The sequence below is a fragment of the Opisthocomus hoazin genome, chromosome 6, assembly GCF_030867145.1.
Source record: "Opisthocomus hoazin isolate bOpiHoa1 chromosome 6, bOpiHoa1.hap1, whole genome shotgun sequence".
Taxonomy (NCBI): domain Eukaryota; kingdom Metazoa; phylum Chordata; class Aves; order Opisthocomiformes; family Opisthocomidae; genus Opisthocomus; species Opisthocomus hoazin.
The window spans coordinates 29,637,299-29,657,160 of NC_134419.1; the positions used below are offsets into that span (position 1 = coordinate 29,637,299).

A 19,862-nucleotide genomic window follows, 5' to 3' on the forward strand; every position below is an offset into this window, starting at 1 on the left:
TTACTCGATTTTAACATCGCTCCTGTCTCAAGCTAAAAAAATTAAGATGTAGTAACAAAAACACCGCAAGGATGTGCAGCGGGCTGTACAGCATCTGCCTGGCAAGGCTGCCTGACACAGGCAGGACTTGCCTGGAGATCTCCCTGTGGTTCAGCCCCTGGCGCCATCAGTTGGGCTTGAAATCAAAAGCAGTGGAAGGAGGTAATTAAAAGTGACTCTGCACCATTCCGCTGGCAAAAGAGGACTCCGCTGCAGCCACCAAAAATGGGTGGGAAAGGATTCAGGAGTACATAAGAGAAGGCATGTGTCTCTCCAGCTTCAGCGATTTCCATTATGGAAACGCAGCACTTTAGAGCTTTTAACCTTTATGCCGCTGAAGTCAAATATCAACATTTTGTTTTAATTCAGCGCATAAAATGCAAACTCCAGTATGGCTAATGTCAACAGCACTTTCTCCCTAAGCCACAAGTAAGGTGCAGAGCTGAAAAAGCACCACAAGACCGAAAGCCGAGAAGGGGAATTACACACACATAGTGATTGCCACCAGCACTTCTGCTGGCTAGACCAGCGATTTTCAAGACTATGGAACTCAGAGAGGGTGCGGGGGAAGGCCACGAGGTTCAAACCATCCTGTTGGCTGCAGGAACAACTATTAAAAGAAATGAAAAGTCAGACCCCAGAAGGAGCAGAAGACACTGTGTTCCAACCCTAACCAACTGAAGGAAAGTTTATATAAAAACAATCACTTGGTTAGTGACTCATAAGGAAAGAATCCCTAAGCTTTCTTCAGGGAAACCCCAGTAAATAACATGTCTGAAAACACACGAAGATGGTGTTGTCTGTTCCGTTACGATACTCAGGCCACATTATAAAACCTTTGGCAGCAGAACAACCTACCAAGCACAGCTCTCTTTGGGAAACCCAAAACCCAGTAAGAGCTGCTGTAGCTGTTTGCAAAGTCTGCCTCATATTCTAGCTCTGGTGTGACATGGCCAATGCAAACAGGGAAGAGACGTGAAAAGAATGCTTTTTGTTACAGCATTGGAGAGTGCTTCTCTGTTGACTACATGCAGTTGTACTCCCAAGATACAGAAATGCCTGGATTTCAACACATTCTGCATCTTTCATAACTAAGTGTTACGGATTCAAATACCCTGCCGTACTACACCCAAAGAAACTGAATGCAAAGCTCGCTGCCTGCACAGCCTCTCTGGAAGACATTCTCAGGCACAGCAGGCTGTGCAAGAACTAGCACTCTGTCCAAAGAAGGGATGGATTTAACTTGCAATGTATAACTTCTTTGGCTGTGAGGGGGGTTTTCTTTCATTTTCTTTCTTTTTACCTTTTTTTTTTTTTAATTAGCACAACATTTTGGAAGCATGTTGTGTGTTTTTAACATCTTCCAGCAAAGAGACTTTAAACTCAGTAAAGTAAGTTCATAAAAATCAGTGGTTTCCAAACAAATGACCAGATCTGAACACCGTGATGCCTGAACTCGGACTGACTAAAAAAACTCTGCTGTTGGAGATTCCAGGTAGGAATATTAACAAAAGCATTCTGTGTCAAGCAGAGCTTATGTTCTGTGGCAAAGCCGCTTAGTTTTTGCAGATGTCCAGGAGGATAGAGTGGAAACTTGGTAACAACTTCTTAGTAATTTTACCTCGCTCTCTAATGAGTTTTTAGCTTGTTAAGTGTGAATGTGAACATTTTAATTTGCACTGGAAACCTCCCCTGCCCAAAGTTATTAATTTTCATACCAAACGTAACGTGTTTTTGTTTATGCTGCTCCCCATATTTTTAGCTGCTGTAGATCCATAGCAGAGTCCAGAAGTTTTCCAGGGTATAGCCAGAAATTTGTCGAGAAAAAAACTGAAGGTTGAAAGCATTGAAGAGTCATTCCCAAGGGATTGTGGTGTTACCATAGTAAAGCAGTGTTTTTACCAAAATGCTCAGCAACAAAAGAGGTAGCATCACTGATGTTTGAACTGTAATTTTCCAGTGTCAGTCAGGGGTTGAATTTGGAATGAACAGGGTATTTGTGACAATCTTTCAGGTATTTGTGATTATCTGTAAACTCTGGTAGATAGCTTAGTGCTCTTCTGTATACGATGAAATATAATTTATAAAAAGCTATGAAAGAGCAGCCTAGAGGCCACCAGTACTGAAGAATTAAGAGCTTCACACAGGAAAAATGCAGCTGCAGGTGAGACAGAAGTAACTGCTTTAAAACAGGAGCATCTTTTAGGTCAAGTAAACCACTCCAGCACCTAAAACAGAAAATTCAACTAGAAAGAGCACAGGCAGGAAGGACTCTGCCTCAAAATCCAGCAACTCACAAAAGAGGAACAGGTCACACTGAGAAGTACTGCGTCCTTTTCTTTTCCATGGAACAGAATTCCTGAGCCTTACCAGAGAGAATACGTGTATTTAAGCACTCCATTGCAAATTTGAGTTCCCTGGCTTTCCTGTCCTGTTGCCCACAGAGAATTACCTAGGAACCTGGCACTCAGGACAGCTGAGCTTCTGCTTCCAAGCCCCCACTGTCTACAAAGGGAGACTGAAGTAGTCTACAGCCAAGAGATTCAGACGTGGAAAGAATAATCACAGATTATTCTAGACACAGATCCTTAGAAATACATGCAGTTCCCCAGTGGGACCCTATCAGAAAAGATCTGGATTTTGATGAGAAAATGTTTATACCTGTATACACCGAAGGAAACCCATTCAGCGTACCTGAGCATGCACACACACACACACACACACACACACAGACACACAGACACACACACACAGACACACAGACACACAAACACACACAGACACACACACACACAGACACACACAGACACCCACCCACCCACACACAGACACACACAGACACACACAGACACACACAGACACAGACACACAGACACACACACACAGACACACACACTCTCTCTGTCTTGGGTAAAATCCTCTGAAACAATAATTATCCAAAGTTTTCCTTTTCCCCCTTCATTAAACCAACAAAAGAATGGAGAACTTCATATGTATGCTTACATCTAGGCTAGCTCACAAGGATTACTGATTTTAAATCACTTGAACAACTGACCCAACAAAACTGCTTGAGCAAATTTCCAATCATACTTTAAGCTGAGATGCTTCCACCAGGTAAGGAGGGATGCTCAGATGAACTAGTGTCAAATTTTAGAGATGAATTGAAGAGAGTCTGGTAAATAAGCAGAACAGGAGGATGAATCACCACTCGTTCTTAAAAGACAGGCAGAAAGAAATCACTGCATACTCAGATGTTGGAGTGAGGTATTTTAAAGAATGAAAGATGAAGACATTTTGCCAAACCTGCTCCAAACCACTCATAATACTGTCTTCGCAGGCTTGAAGGGAGAACTCCTGTGAAAGAAATCGTGCTCCTTTACAGAATTCATTAGTAAAAAATAATCCTAAACCCCATGTCTGCTGCTAGTCAGACCGGTGACAAACAGGTGGTTTGCTTCAAGACCCTCTGTTTCCAGAGGCAGTCAATGGCTAGTGACAAACCTTTAACAAAAACCACAGACAGGATACTGTTCCGTGATTATCCATCAATTCTCTCATTTCATTCTTTGACAAGGAACCATCTTTTTAGTCTAAGTTTGTAAAATGGGATCCTGGTCCCCAACAGCAGCTTCTAGACAAGTAATATCTATTCACAATATTAACAACAGCTGCTGGAAAGGCATCACGCTGTGGCTTACAAAAGAGGCTGTACAAATAAGATGGAACTAAGTAAAAGAAATATGACATGGGGCAGAAATCACAGCCCCAGTCAGACAATGCCAAGACTGGTTTTAGGAAAGGGGAACTTTATTTTAGCAGAACACTAATCAGACTACAGAAAGCACAGAAAAAAACCCCAACAGTCCCCTGAAAACTTACAACACAAAGGACAACACACCCACTCACAACGGGTGAAATTCTAACCCTCTGGAAGTTGATGGCATTGACCTCACCATGCCCATCCTCCAGCCTATCCATGACCTAGATCGGTTGCAATTAAAGCATTTCTGTGTGTATGCGTTCACTCGTCAGGTTAAGAGATATTTCCTGCAGAGCAGTATATAACAAAGAGCACAGAGAGCTTATGTTTTCAAACTACTGAAGACAAGTGAAAGACGAGCTTCCTAAAGCAAGAGCCCTGATTTTCACCATACCAAGGCCAACACAGATGGTGTTAAGGACTGCAGACAATGCCGTATTTTGTTCTATTAGCCTTAGCTTTAACATTTTAATCAGCAGTGAGCCCTTAACCAGAAGCCATTACTCTAGAAGTAAATAAGTGCTACAAATGAGGGTAAAAATTCACCTTTGCGTAGGACATTGGTTACTTGTACGTACATACAGAATCATACATTGGCTCACATATAAATATACCAACTCTGGTTCATGTATAATCCCACAGCTCTAGACACCAATGTGTTTGAGGCTGCCTGCTGGTGTCATTGTTCATAAACTCCGACGATGACCTACATCGAAGCCCTCAGCTGAGGAACAGCAAGGAACGATGCCTACAAAACTCCTTGGTGCGAAGAGCTGGCACAAAAGCTTCACGTCTCTTGAGTGTCTGCAGCCACATCTTGGGTCGCAGGCGATGGGGAAGAGAGGTTGAGCTATTTGAGGATGCCTGACTGTATGCAGCTGCAAAAGTGGATAAAAGAGCAGCCTCTGCCACTTTGTTCACTGCCCTCACAGCGGAACTAAGGACAATCCCGCTCACAGTGCTTCTTCGAATCTGCTATCTGGATCAGCCAGATAACTTTTAATAACTATAATTTAGAGTTGTGTATAGCAGTGGTTTCCACACCGTGGTTCTGAGAAACTACAGACCATTTCCACACAGTGCCTGCAGAACACAGCTAGGGACAACTGGCCTGTGACTGGAAAGGCTTCTACTCATTATATGGAGGTTCCTGTTTCCACTGGAAAATATCTAGGTCTGCAAATCAAGCAGAGTTTTAAACCATCAAACTACAACTAAATGCCAAATTACATTGCCTAAGACTAATTTTTCTCATGGACATTATCTTCCATGCTCTGGGTTACTTTCTTTAGTTGATTTCTCTAAATGCGCTCAGGTATGCTGCCACCCAGTAGAAAAACATCAACTGTTGAACAGGACAAGATAAATGTGCAACAAATGTGCCTGGAAAGTTTGAGTATTTGCTATTTAAATGGTCTGGATACAGGCCTGACACCTTGTGTAACAGCTCATGGTAACTTCGTATCTACCCACCACAGAGCTTACACCTACCCAAATAATTTAAGAGATGTTACTTGAACTTAGTGGTATAGTCAATGATATATAATTCTCTCTTTGAATTACAAATAACTTGATTATAAAAGAGCAAAAGCAGAGGTTGATAGAGAAAGAACGTGAAGAAAAACGAGTGAGACCACTTGTTTCTCAACTGCAAGAACAGGGGTTTTAGGAACAAGGGTATGAAAAGGCACCAAAGAGTCGCACTGATCAAACTGCACAACATGTCCATAGCCAGCTCTTCCTAGTGGGAAATTCCAGTTACCCAAAATCAGCACACTTGATACATCAAGTGTCATACAATACAACAGAGAAGGACAGGGAAGACATCAGTCAATCAAAGGCCACAATGGATCTGGGAAGCAGGTGGGAGAGGAGCTGAGGAGTGACCACAGAACAGGAACACATGACATCATGGGAGGAGAGTTACAAGAGTGGAGAATGCAGCTCCAGAACGGAGGATTTTCCATGTAGATCATGGGAGTTGAGTTTGACTCGGCATGTGGAAAGTAATTATAAACCTATCTCCGCAAAAAAGGAAAGGTAGGAAAGGTTAAAGAAATCTAGGAGGAACTATGTATCAGACTAGATATCGCCTATCTTAGTTTTTGTCCAAAGCAGTGTCAGGGAAAGCAGCATCCAGTTTCTCCTGATCATCTTGCTTTCCCTTGTAAATGAGAAAAAAAAAAGAAGTATCTGGCCGTTCACCAGCTGCCCTCCACCCTCCTGTCCAATGACTACATTTCCTGTTACACTGTAAACGCTGTGGAAGGGTGAGCCTGGTGACATTTCTGGCAGAAAAAAAAAACCTTCCAAATTTTTATTTACTCCCAGTTCTTACTTGCGAGTATGCTTTTGTGCAATTACTGGCTTGGAAGACAAGGAAGATACTTTAGGGTTGTCCCAAAGTCTTGTGATACCCATGAGCATGATTCCCCTTCTGTTCGGCCCCTCTCGTGGGTGACCCCATACTGTTGCACTAAGGGGGCAATCAGACCTTTCTGACTGCAGCTATTCCGAGACCTGGAGACACCGGGACTCCAGCTGCAGGTAACAGCCTGGAGTCCAAAGGACCTTTGTGGCTGAGGCTGGCACAGCACAGTCCAGAAGCACCTTTCTCTCTGCCACCCAACTCTCACCACTCATTGACCAGGGCTGGGAACGCATCCTTAGAGGTTGGCTGCCTTCACTACCTCCCCCAGGGCAAATCTCACTGCATGTCCAGAACAGGGCTGACACTTGCGCTCCACGATCTGAAACTTCACAACCAGGGAGTTTTCACCTTTCTGTAGAGCTTCACTGAAATCCTTCATCAGAGTGGAAGTGGTGCAAAAATTAGCTGCGCCATAAAGAATGAAGAATTTAAAAATATTTTCAATGTGCAGATGCCTTGTCAAAAGCACAATGAAGAGACCCCCTGAATACATTACAGAAATGAAAAAAAAAATGTTTGCTCATTTCTAAATTTCCTGGAGATTGCTTAATGTCAGCAGTCCCGTTTAATAACAGAAATGTAAAACCCTGTGACAGCTATTGAACACCTGATAGGCAGTTACCAGCTTCACCAGGACTGGTTTTGAAATCATTCAGTCCATTAGCCTGCAGCTTGTTCCAGTCAGTGCAACTGATGCAATACTACGAATCTCTTTTTCCACTGTACGTCTTTTAACTCTCTCGTGCCAGCAATTATTTGACTTACAAGAATATAAACCAGGCCTGCTCTGTTTCTCAGGGACCATTTGAGGAGCAAGGTTGTGTCTAGTTTTTGTCTGAACTAGTAAATATTTAGGAGAACAAGAAGACGGTTTTTATCTGAAACGTTTTCACATCCTTGAAACAGTGAGGCGGCAAGAAAGGGACTGAAAGACAGCCTGCCATTTCCTCTCCTCCCTGTGTCTTGGACTGCTTGTGACCCAGCGTGTGCACGCAGGCACACTCACTCGTTTGGTCTGCTCCTTTACACTGTGACTTCATTGTCAAATTCAATTCATCTGTTCAAAGCAATGACTGAAACACTGTCTATAAAATTATGGCATTTTTCCACTTTAAAAAAAAAAATTTAACACTTCTTCATTTAGAAGTTATTTTTAAACATAGTTGGCCTGAAGCCAATTTTAGTCATAACTGAATTGGATTCTTCTTTTCCTAGAATTCAATGCCTTCCTTTTCTTAAATACATTAGTTCTGGAAAAAAAAAAAAAAAAAGGAAATAAAACCAGTAAATGCACAGCTTACACTTCTGTCTACGCCGTTCTACCCTCGGATATATCAGCACAGTTTGCTTTTCAACTTACTGCTATGCAACAAACCCAAACGGGTCTTTACTTTTTCTAGTTTAGGAACTGAACTCAAACCCGGACTTCCGCAGTTCCCGAGCAGAACCACTTACTTTCAGTTTGAATCTGGCTGGGGCACTCGCAGAGCATCACCACAGCCAGCAACTGGCTGAGTCAGGGTTTATGTCTGGGAGGCGACTGAAGACCCTTCCGAAACATGGCTGAATTTGAAAAAAGCAAGCATCAGAGCCTTATGACAATGCAAAGCTACGCGTGGCTTCTGGCACTGTATCTGCGTTTACATGCCGACAGCCAAGCATGAAATGGATGAACTGAGAGCGCTATTGTCACATACGCAGGTGGAGTGAGTATCCTGATGTCACCAAGTTCCCATTTTCCAGGATTGTCTCAAGAGACAGTAGGACATCTGCTCTTCTTAATGAAGTAGCTGATCAGGAAGTTTAGTAAAACTATCCCCTCAGAAAAAAAACCCAAACCAAAACAAAAAAAACCCAGACTTGAATCTAAGCAATTAATATGTCACCAAGAAGTATTTTAAGGAATAACATGCAAACTGACCTGGCAGGGAAAGTATTTTCCTTCTCCTTTCAAAGTGAATTCTGTTCTTCACAAGAGAAAACACAAACTAAATTACACCACCTGACTTTATATACAGTGAATGTTCACATGCGCAGTATTATCCACAGCGACAACTCCATTAACTGAGATGCAAATTTATTATTTATATACTTAGTTCTACATGCTTTGTAAAGGGTATCAGCAAGCACAGTAACGCAAAATAATTAGAAGATAAGAACTTTCTAGTCACTTTATCCACAAAAAGAAATTTAATCAGATTTGTATTTCCCAAGTTGAATTTTCACAGGTGTGACCTCAGCATTAAAGTGTTTGATCCTTCAGATTAAGCAGAAATGACTGGCTAACTCAGGGTTTAAGGATGACAAAGGAAAGGTGAATTATTTTTATATTAAAGTGTCACTTCAGGTTTTTGGGGGGTTAGTTGTTGTTGTTATATGCTTGACCACTGAGGGATTTGGAATCCAAATTTCATAGGGACACAGCATCTGTCTAATCTTTTAACCTAACAATGTTAGGAGCATACTGAAGATGGACTTCATGAGACTGTGACAGGTTTTGCTGTTGTTTTCAAACAGCAGGCTCTGGAGGGCTGTTTGGGGGGGGGGGCTTTTTTTTTTTTTAAATGAGGTTAACGAAGGCGCACAGGGGAGGAAGCAAATTCACAATGGTGGATTAAGACACTCAGAAGCGTTCAGCTCCTCTGTCTTCGGTATCTGGACTGAAGCTACAACGCTCTGCGCAATGCCCCACTCTTCCTCTGCGCAAGGCTGCAGAGCGGAGTTCAGTTTTAATATTAGTGAGATGGGGCTTGCCAACATGCGCTTGCTGAATGAGGTAGGTCTCCATTACCTCATTCTACACAACCCTTTTACAGATTTTATCCAACAAAGCTTTTGAAGATATATTTATCTTTAACCATGTGAGAAGTCTCACTTACGTTAATGACTGTGCAACAATAAAACGTAAAAATAAAAATGATTACTAGTCCACTGATGATTATAAACTCTCTTCACTTCCCTTCCCCCTCATTTCATTAGGAACTCATTACTCCAATTTTTAAATCTAAGACCGCAAAGCTAAAGGCAGAGGTATAAGAGCAGCCACAATGTCAACGGGTGAGTGGATACAAGATCTTTACATATGCCGTGATCCACAGTATGAATGCCACACTGGGCAGCACTAGTTGGAGGTTTATAGCTCTGCTAGCTACCCAGTAAATCTGCACCAGGACAGCAGGGAAGGATCATGCAGCTTTGCAGCATAAAGCTGCATTAGAAGCTTTGAGAAACCATCATCCTCAATCTGCTGTTCCTCTCTTCCCCTGACCCTTTCTCAAAAACTCTCTTGTCACCTCTCGGGTTTACCCATTTCATTTTCTACTCCACTAGGTGCAGAAATCTCAGGATGTTTGTGGGGTTTGAGTCCCTGCAGGCAGCTGCAGGTTAATTCTATCTGTCTAGTTAGGACAATGTAACCTCCAGAATCCAGCATGAATGATCTGTGTGAAAGAGAAGGCGGGGGGACACACATATGAGGATTCAAGAATCCTTACAAGGAACTGGGTCCAAGAGAAGGATCAGGATAGTTTTCTGGAGATTTCTTTCAGAGTTACCTTCTGGCTCACAGCCCATACCAGAGGGAGAATGTTTTTGAACACTACAGAATGAGAGGAGAGCTAACAGCTACACCAGTCCTCACATCTCACAGGTCTCTCATGCTTGCTTACAGGTACCCTGCCTTATGCTAACAATTAACTCGATGTCAGGCGCTACCAGTCTGACCTCCCTGGGGTGCCCCATAGCTCAGGTCCTTGGAGAACAGAGCTGGTCCATGCAACTCCCAACCTCCAAACTCTGTTTCTGCCAGCCCCAAGAGCTCTTTGGTGCCCCATCTATCCCCATTTCCCTTGACAGAGCACCTACAGTCTAACTTCTCTCCTCTGGAGACCAGATCAGCATCCACTGCAGGAGCAAAGCCTTAAGTCAGCATATCGTAAAGAAACATTATAAACATTACCTTGACATTTTAGTGTACACAGTTAACATTTACATTTCACACCACCTCCTGTGTAAAGTCCCTCTTCTCCATGCCATCAACACACCACTTCTCTTAACCCCTCCTCATCCAACATGAAGAGCCCCTTTTCTCAGGCAGGCCAACAAAACAGAAGATTTTTTTTTAGTGCTTCTGAGCCCAGCTACCATGGAGACAGAAGTGGTCGAAAACCGGTTAAAAATACAAAAATTAAAAGCAGACAAAATTCCTCAACCTTCAGATCATTTAAAAGCCACCTGGGTCTTTCCCAAACACCCCAGAAATGCTTCAAGCTCACAATGAGAAGCTGCAGGCAATATTTCAGGGGCTAGTTTCAACAACCGCTATGAAGCATCTTTTGATGCTCCAGACACATCTTTCTAAGGGTTAATACACCAAAACAGGAAAGGGGCGGGGGGGGAAAGCACAAAAGCTGTATAACTTCCGTGGTATGACAAAGTCTCTCTGCATCATATTCCAAAGTGTGAGATGTGCAATTTCCATTCTTACGCTCAGTAAAAATGGCATAAAAAAAAAGTACTAACCCTGGGAACTGCTTGATTGTTAGTTTATCAGATCACCATCAGCAAAACTGTCTTTTTATGTGCTGCTTAGTTTCAAAAAAACCTACCATGCATATTTCAGTTCTCCCTCTCCACACCCCACACCCTTCTGCTGCTGTCCAGCTGGAACACATCAAGGGTCTAGAAGCCAAGTCAAATGTTGACCCCACCCTCCTCCATCCATTTTAAGGCACCTTCAAAGCCAGTACACTGATCTAGTTCAGCTTAGCCAACAACGCCAGCAAATCTGTTATTTAAGACTTTAGTGCTGGGTTTTTATAACTGCCCATTAATACAAGCTTTGATGTATGGTCAAAAAATCCAGCTGTAATTAGTTTCATCAGTAACCTTTCCTCAGAAGGTCTTTATTACTATACCTTCATAATCTTTGGTCCCAATACTGTTTTATAGTATCATTCTTACTGAACCGCCTTAAAAAACAACAGTCAGCAACACTTCACACATCTCCTTCCCCAAAATTAAAACAAAAAGCCATTAATAGTTTTCTAGAACACACTTTTGCATCCACACTTGTAACAGGATTTTGCTGTTAAGAGTATGCAGGCAATAGTTGGGTGAATCCAAAGAGATTTTCCTGATAAAACCCTTGAGACAGGATACAAAAGGATTTTGTAAAAGGACAAAGAACTTACTCTGTTGTTCCCCTTTGCAGGATGCAGCAAGGAGGAAAGAGGGGGAAAAAAAGAAATATTAGATACATTTATTTTACATGCACTCAGTCTAACTTGTACAGTTCTGGAAACAACTCGAACTAACTGAGGAACTGACTCAAAGAATGTTCACTGAATCCTTTAGTCAGACAGCTTCCAGGGGAGCACAGGACACTCGCAAAGGATTTAAAATGTTCAGCACAGTTGTAAATTCACACTGTTTTTCAGAATTTCCTCTCTACACAAACATTCTGATTCCACTTTTGCTTCCCCCAGTGTAAATCAAAGGCAGCTCCTGGGAAGTCGGTGGACATGAACAGAAGGGAGAAGAAAACGAGGCCTGAAATGATCTAGGGCTGGGACGGAAGCCAGAGGGATTTTTGTGCGTTGGGAAGACTGAACTTCCAGTACGCAAAGCAAGCCGCTAAACATGTCTGCTTACCCCTGCACGACAGCCACTCCCTACGATATGCCAGTGAAAGGAAAGTTTCATGATCCAATCCTTTTTATAAAGCAAATATTGAACTTTTAGATTAGTAATAAAAATAAGGAGGAGATGGCATTAGGGGAGAGGGGAAAAAGAATGGACAGTGCTAGCAAGGTAAAGCGTGCAGAGCAAGTTACGACAAACATCTGTGCTATTATTTTTTTTTGTAATTGTGAGTTTTGCCATGAGCTGGCACAAACAGTGTATATTATACAGTGGGGAGTCAGCCAAAATAAACACCAGCCTACAGTTGAGAAACAGTCTGGAAAGGTTAGTCACAAAGTTGTAGTCATTTTTGAAAAAAGGAGATTTTTGGATGCATCGGTCCAGAAACCCAGCAGTAAAGTCAGCTGGTAAATGGATATCCCGTTTCAAAGTGAATTGGCCACAGTGTGATTTATATCAAGGAAGCTGACTTACATATGGCTTGGAAAAATAAAAACACTGATTCATTGCTATCCGGGTGGCTGTCAAAGCCCACGTCCTGACAAAAGCAAATCTCCTGGGGGAAGGAGGTGACTTGGCACACTGCAAAAGAATTCGGGGGCTCTTAGAGCAACACCGAGGGCAGATTAAAGACAGTTAATGAGAGTGAATATATGAACGTGAGTGTGCATCCCCATGTGCAGATGGCCAGGGAAGGCAGGCAAAATGAAGCGAGGAAATGGAGGTATGGCGTGATACCTGGCCTCTCATTTTTAATATATTAACGAGATTTATTTAGGCCAAATGAAAAAATAAAAATCAACAACCTTGGGCTTATTTTACTGGGTTAAATTAGTAATAGAGACTTCATAATAGTGGCAATAAGTACAGAGCCCCATTACCACTGTAATCACACAATTTTAAGTAGCACTACTAAAAAACCAACAGAAAAAATAATATTCTTAGTTGAGAGATTTGCCCCCGGTGCGAATTCAGAACAAATCTTTTTAATTCAGTGACAAATTCCTACTCTTCTAGCCGCTGCAGAAGGAACTCAGCTAGGGGCAACTGCATTGGGTTTTGTATCAGCATCCTTGTACACGAGCAGCAGAACTGGTCATGAAAGCACACAGCTTAGCTTTCAAATTCCAGGCTGCGCACACGGCTCTGGCAGTTACAGAAAGCAGGCCAGCTTCACCACTGCAACACTCCAGGTTTACAGCACTATTAATCTATTTTTCATTTCTAAGCAGCAATTTTTCTCCTTCTGGTGCCAAAGCCTTGGATACTCAAAGTTACCAGCTGTGACTCTCATGTGAAAAAGAGCAAGAAGGTCAGTCTGGGAAGGGGCTAGGGTACCTGTTTGCCTTTTTAACTCCAGGATCACAAAGCTGTGGGGAAGCACTGAAGTAAACGCAAGTTGCTGCCATTTCCTGGCAGTCTCTCTTACATAAAAACACGGTCTCTAAACCATCGAAGGAGAATAAAAGACTGGTGGGAGGGGGGTGTCCTAAAACTATTTTATGTTGTCAGAGAAAGGTGTGAAACTAAGGAGCGTGCACAGGATTTTAATGAAACCCTGCTGATTTTTATTTAAGTTCCACTGCAGCTTCTGAGGTACCCTGGGCCTTGGAGCTTTTGCTTTGCAAAATTCAAAACTTGAACAGCAGACTTGCAGTCCACATTCAGACCTGTAGTCCTGTAGGAACAAAGCGTTTTGCAAGACTGGAGCAGCTCGATAGACTACTGGGTGAATTTCAGGCTACAGGGGTTTGGAACAATCATATTCACTCTTTTTGTAACATAAATATAACTCCAGCTCAAAGGAGAACTGAATTTTGACTCCCTTTTACTTTTGTCTTTCAAGGCAGTCTCTCATCTTGTGTCTAAGACTCCTTTGACAGACTAAGTGTAAACAAAGACAAGAATTCTTTATAAACATATTTTGAATACAAGATATTTTTAGGGGGAAGGGAAAGACAGGGAGACGGAGGAGATTTTTAGAAATCCAACTAGTCTGTCCTGTTTAAAGATAAAATACCAGATACATGAATACGATAAACATGTCACAGAATGCAAGATTAAACCAGAGGCAGCAACATGCTGTTTTGACATCATCATTAAAACCTAAGCAAGAAAAAAACCCAAGACACTATTTTGATCGTAGTAATTCATTAGGTAACCTCTCAAAACTAATCATTGTAAAATGACTTCTGATGGTCTTAGGTAAGAACTGATCTGCTGGGACAGGCAACATACTGAAGAGTCATCAAAAAAAATTATTTTAAAAAGAAAGGTAACGACCCAGATACCCGGTAAGTCTCCTGCTAAATTCCTATTTGACCCATTTTAAAAAATCATCATCATCATCACTGTTTATTCCTAAAATAACTGGAGAATCCAGAAGTTCAAGGATTCTCTGATTTATCTTTTGATGGTAGCCTTGGAACTTGGTATGAAGAGAGGATGCTGAGGGTTGTTTGTATGCATAAATAGCAGCCAGAGGAGATGCAGACAGAATCATACTGGAGGCCATGGAGGTATCACAGGTATAAGTGAAATATGAGGAAGAGAAAGCTGAAGAAGACAGAATATAGCACGAGACCCTGGACTCAAGGGATGTGGCCTTCCCACAGAAAATAAGTAGGAAGAACAACAAATTCCATCAAAATCAAAGCATCATTTCTCAAAACAGATCTTCCACTGCAGGAATCTAGCAGACCAGCTAGATTCTTCTTCTTACTGAAGAAAAGGTGAACCATGCATCAGAGAAACTTTCAAAAGCTCAAATTACAGGTATTTTTGCTAGAGCTAGCCTTCTTTCTGGATCCACCTCCTCAAACCTTCATTTGACATTAAATATCAAAATAACAATGTCCAAAAAATATGAAATGGTAGTTGGGCATACTCCATTCCCTGACTTTGTCTTTGCTGCTCAATTAACAGAGGCTTTTTTACTGTATCCTGTTCAATTTGCTTCACATGATGATTAGCTGAGTAAAACTGCCTTTGGAAAGGTTTAGCATGTTTCATACACAAAAAACATGCAGTGAATCAGTAAAATAAATATACGCAATTGCCTGGAATGCTTCTGCCAGTTCTGTAATACAGAGCGTGAGGGAATAAAAACTCTTCAACGCACATCTTTACCTTAGAAGACATTAAAAGAAGCAATGAAGCTCAGGAAACCCCAAATTGCTCAACGCTTTTACTACACCGATCCAATGAAAAAAAATTTGGAAGATTTAGTTTGTGGTTTCTTTTTTTTTTTAATATTGAGGTTTGATGCATACATTGATCTTAAAATATTTCATTATGAATATTTCAAAATCACCACAGAAGAGTACAACGAAAAGGCTGCCATCTCTTGAGATATCTGCAGACACTGTGTTTTCCCAGATTTCCCAGATGACATGATTGTTTTTTCGGTCTCAAACAGAGCGGCTACTGGAAAACTAGTGAGCTGTTTAACTTACTGAGGATTTATCAGGATAGACACCGGCTCGCAGCAGAGATGCCTTCCAGCTATCCACCTCCTCTTGGGAGTCACAGGCTAGCTCAAGGAAACGGTAATCCTTGTAAACGTTCCTAGAACAAAGAGCACCACATTGTAAAACTAGCATTTTACTACTCTGTATCATGCACACAGCACTTTAAATTAAAAATCTTTTGGCATCAGAAATTGCTTGGTAATTGTTTTGGACAACAGAGTTTATGGGACAGGTGCTTGCTTAATAATTACATGGAGTACTTAAAAATATCTTCGAATGCTACAGTGCAGCTCTGGAAATAATAATCATCTGAAAGCACCGTGAAACTACTTAGAAGTAGTTTTCCAGCTTTTGCCAAAGTAGGGCACTTCTAGGAAAAAAGGCTGTTTCGATGTGGAGGACAAACACATAAGACACACCAACAAAACTGCATGTCTTGGGACTGATTGCGGCTGTAACCAATAAATAGCAAAATAATTAACGATGCAACTTTCTCCCATGTTAAGTACTTTCAGTGCATTACATACCCTTTTCAGCTTTTAGACATCATCAGTAAAAGGGGAAAGAAAATAACAATAACCAGATCTTTTAAAAAAACGAAACAAACTTTTGATGTCTGCCATCATAGTAAGAAAACTGGGACACGTTTAAATAACACCTCTTGCAGGTAATTCATGTAATTAGATAAATATAAGGAGACATTTAATAGAAGAAAAGAGAAAGGAGGAAAAATACATAATATGTAGGAAGGTGGTACTTGTAAATTCTCCAATAAACAGAACAGATTTTCCCCTTACGGTTTAGCCATTAGTTTCCGAATTCAAATTCTATATACAGACCAGATTGCTGTAAATTCGTCAGCCAACAGTCTTTTTAGGAAAGGCCACAAGCTTAGCTGAGAAAGGTTAGGAAACCAGATTTTGCTAGATCTTAACAGTCGCACAAGATTCAGTCTTCCATCGCAACCAGACTGTTTTCTTTCCTTAGCAAGTGATGGAGAAGGGGGAGTGGGGTGGAGAGGAGGGCTGGTGGAGGTTACTTCATTTTCAAAGACAGAGACAAAGGGTCCTTTGGTTTCATTATGCAACTACAGAGGTCATTTCTACACCATATTTTGAGAAAAATCAAGTTGAATACACTACAGAACCAGGAAATAAAGCTATTTTATCACTACCTAGACAAATTTCTTTAGCGCTCAGGGACTGCTGGGATTTCACCGTCACGCTGCCAGAACACAACTGACTTGATGCGATTCCCACTCACAGAAGTGCTTCTCCCTCACCAACAATGTCACCAGACAGCTCCTATCCCTGTCTTCTGGGGCAGTCTCAGGAAACAGATGGGTAGAAAAATTTTTTATTGAACAGTAAGTGTTTGTGCCTGATCATTAAGAAGCCATGACACGTAATCATTAGATTATCAGCTGTGAAACCACAGTAGGGCAATCTCAGCATACTCACCTCTGAATAGAGGGAAATCGGGTATTTTTAGCAAGCTTATGGATGGCATTCAAAACTGCAAAGAATAAAGGATGTACTCAGATTTCCTTATGTCAGTGGCATAATTCTCACCAATTTCAATGGCTACGTCTGGGCAGCCAGGCGTGTGTGCTCAGCACCGGGCTTGCACTGCTGCTCGAGCGTCCGGATCGGAGATGCCACCGGAGCATGCTTCAGTGCTGCTCAGGACAGCAGACTGCTCTCCCTTCCCAGAGAAACCAGCCCGCAAAGCCACAAAGAGACACACTCAAGGGACAAAGAGACACACTCAAGGGACAGATCCCACAGTTTAGGCAAAGTCACTGACAGTATAAATGACTGAAAGCTCTATGGATTTTTTTTATTGATTAGAAATGTAAAATTAAACCTTTTTCTGACCTGACTCCAAATGTACTAACCCTGCCTCACGGCAAACAATAGCCTGGATGATGTCCTCAGATGCCGTTATCTAGAACTGATGACAAAACACTTGAATTTTATTCAATTTGCAATATTGTGGAACTCCAAGTCAACAGTTACTGAACAAAATAAAGAACTCAATAAAACTAAAAAGAGAAGAAAAATGAAATCCCCAGAGGAAAAAAAATGCTTTAATTTATTGCTAGGAGAAATTTCTACTGAGATAAGTTTTTTGGCTAAGTTAACTAAGCAGCTATAACTCTGAAGAAATAGGAAACTGAAATGGTAAAAGGGTACTCTCAGAAAAGATGACTAAAAACAACAATAGAGCAAATAAAGGCTGTAAAACACAGCGATAGGGAAGTTCCAAAAATACTTATCTGCAAGAGCAAAACAACATGACACCAGCTTGTGAAAATATTTTTTCAAAACTGTCATGTTATATATTAAACTTTTTGGCATTTTGTGACTTGCTACATCAAGCGTAGCTGTACGAGAGGGATTTTAGCCAACCGCTTTGAACACATGGGAGCTGGCAGTCCTGCATTCCTGTCTCCATATCAAGACTTTGCCAAGGTCTAGGGACATCTTATGACCAAGCTACCGATGTTTCCAGTTGTCCAAGGTCCCTCTCACTGCAGTATCTGAGAGCTCCACCATTTTAGCGTAGCTAATCCACCCCACCACCACCACCACCACAAAGGAGCACAGGTTTCAGCTTCTCAGCATAAGTGAGGAACCGAAGGATACGTGCACTGAGCCAGAACTCACGGGAAGCTTACAGTACGGCAGGTAAATGGATGCTTGCCTCCCAAAGCAGCTTCTTTGCTACTAAACTCCCTTTGCCTTTCTCTCTTCCAGAAAGGCTGACAGGCACAGGAACTTTTCAAAGGAAATAAAAAGAAAAGCAACCTCTGAAAAGAGTGTGTTCTTTTTCTGTTACTAGTGGAATCCTACAAAAACACATTAACATGTTTTACTCATTAGGAATCCACTGGCGTCTCATGGAAAGCTGTAAAAATGTTCTTGAAAACAATTCAGATTTTCTGGTTTATCCTCTCTTCTACTTTTTTAAATTGCTGAAGATATCAGTACAGAAACAGTTACTACTCAGTCCTCACCTACTTACTCCGTATGGAATACCACGAGGTCATGTTCTCATTGTCATCTCTCTAGCAGCTAAATGGGACATTATACATCAAAGAAAATTATATAATACAGGACACCAAGAAGCAAAAAAGATGATCTCTCAACAGTACAAATCTTGGTATTCAGACATCTTTAAATCTAAGGGACTGTAGAAACAAAACAGATACAATAAATGGGAACATTTCTCTTGAATATTTAACATTTTTTAAATGTCACTACACAAACGGGGAAACTGTGTACAAAAATATATGCATATACCACATCTACCCATGCTGCTTCCTCCTAGAGAGACTCATTATTGTAATTTAATATCCTGCATAGTACATGAAAATGTATCTATAGGGGCACTACTGGAAATTAACACAATACTACTTTTTTTCCAGAGTGAAAAACACAGAAGGTTACCATTTGTTATCTGCAGGTTTTATTATACTCTAGATACATAAACCTTAAGAACTATATTCCATAAAAACACACCACCATTGCTTATGGAGATGGAAGTACAACTGGACTAAAAGCATCATAAAAGGACCATTACTTGAAAGTCTAGCACACACCCAGCTGTAACTTTGCTTACCCAACAACTTCTTCACTTTATTACCACCTTTGTTTCTAGCATACTGGATTCCTTTTCCCCATATATTTCAGGGCCCAAAGTGAACTTTCTAATGCAGAAATTACCTTTACATTGACCAAAGGTATTTCTTTAAACCCTCCCATCACAGAAGAATCCTAACATGAAAATGCAGGAATGGAGTAAGGTATTTGGAAGTGTGCAAGAGGAAATGGAGAAGTGCCAAGTAAGTTTGAAGACAGCCCAGCTGAGAGTTACCAAGATTGCTGTCCCAGCCTGGACTGTCGACATTGCATAGGGAAGGTCTGATCGCCTGTAAAACAGCAGAGCTACACAATCCAGAACCAACGGGTGAATTACACACAACTGAAAATCTCAAAGAAAGAACTTCCTAATTGCCTGCTAGAGTGGAGGCAATACCAGTATGTTTCCCTCTAGAGCAGTTGCACATCAAAACTGCTTGCTGTCTGAGCAGACTCAGCTGCTAGACCTCAAGGGGTATAGTATCTCTTGCAATTTCTTAATACCAAGATAAGGTTAAATGTTTATCTCCAACAAACCTGGCAAGATTTTAAGGGAAACCACTGTAGACATTACAAATTTACTTTATATACCTGCATATATATTAACGCGTATCCACATATTATCCATATGCATAGACAGCTTTTAGACTGAGTTGGATTTGGAACATATCAGTAGACAAAGATGTACTGCATGTGCGTGTAATTTTTTTCACATAGAGAGAAAATACAAACCAAAATTACATGAAGATGCATTTATCCTTGTCAATAAGGGAGGAGACAGAATAGCAATTACAGAGCAAGAATATTAGTGAAGTTTTTAGAATTGTGCCTATAAGCCACTTCAATGCTCCAAACAACACAAAGCCACATATAAC

At 41.3% G+C, this 19,862-nt stretch overlaps 1 protein-coding gene across 3 annotated transcripts in view; it reads right to left on the bottom strand.

Moving 5' to 3' along the window:
* The window catches only part of DNM3 (dynamin 3), a 183,190-nt gene that overhangs the window by 41,457 nt on the left and 121,871 nt on the right, over positions 1-19,862 (bottom strand). For all 3 annotated transcript variants that reach the window (XM_075422424.1, XM_075422423.1, XM_075422422.1), the window contains one exon: positions 15,329-15,440. In XM_075422424.1, the coding sequence (XP_075278539.1) occupies positions 15,329-15,440 (112 nt within the window). The remainder of the gene's footprint in view (positions 1-15,328; positions 15,441-19,862) is intronic.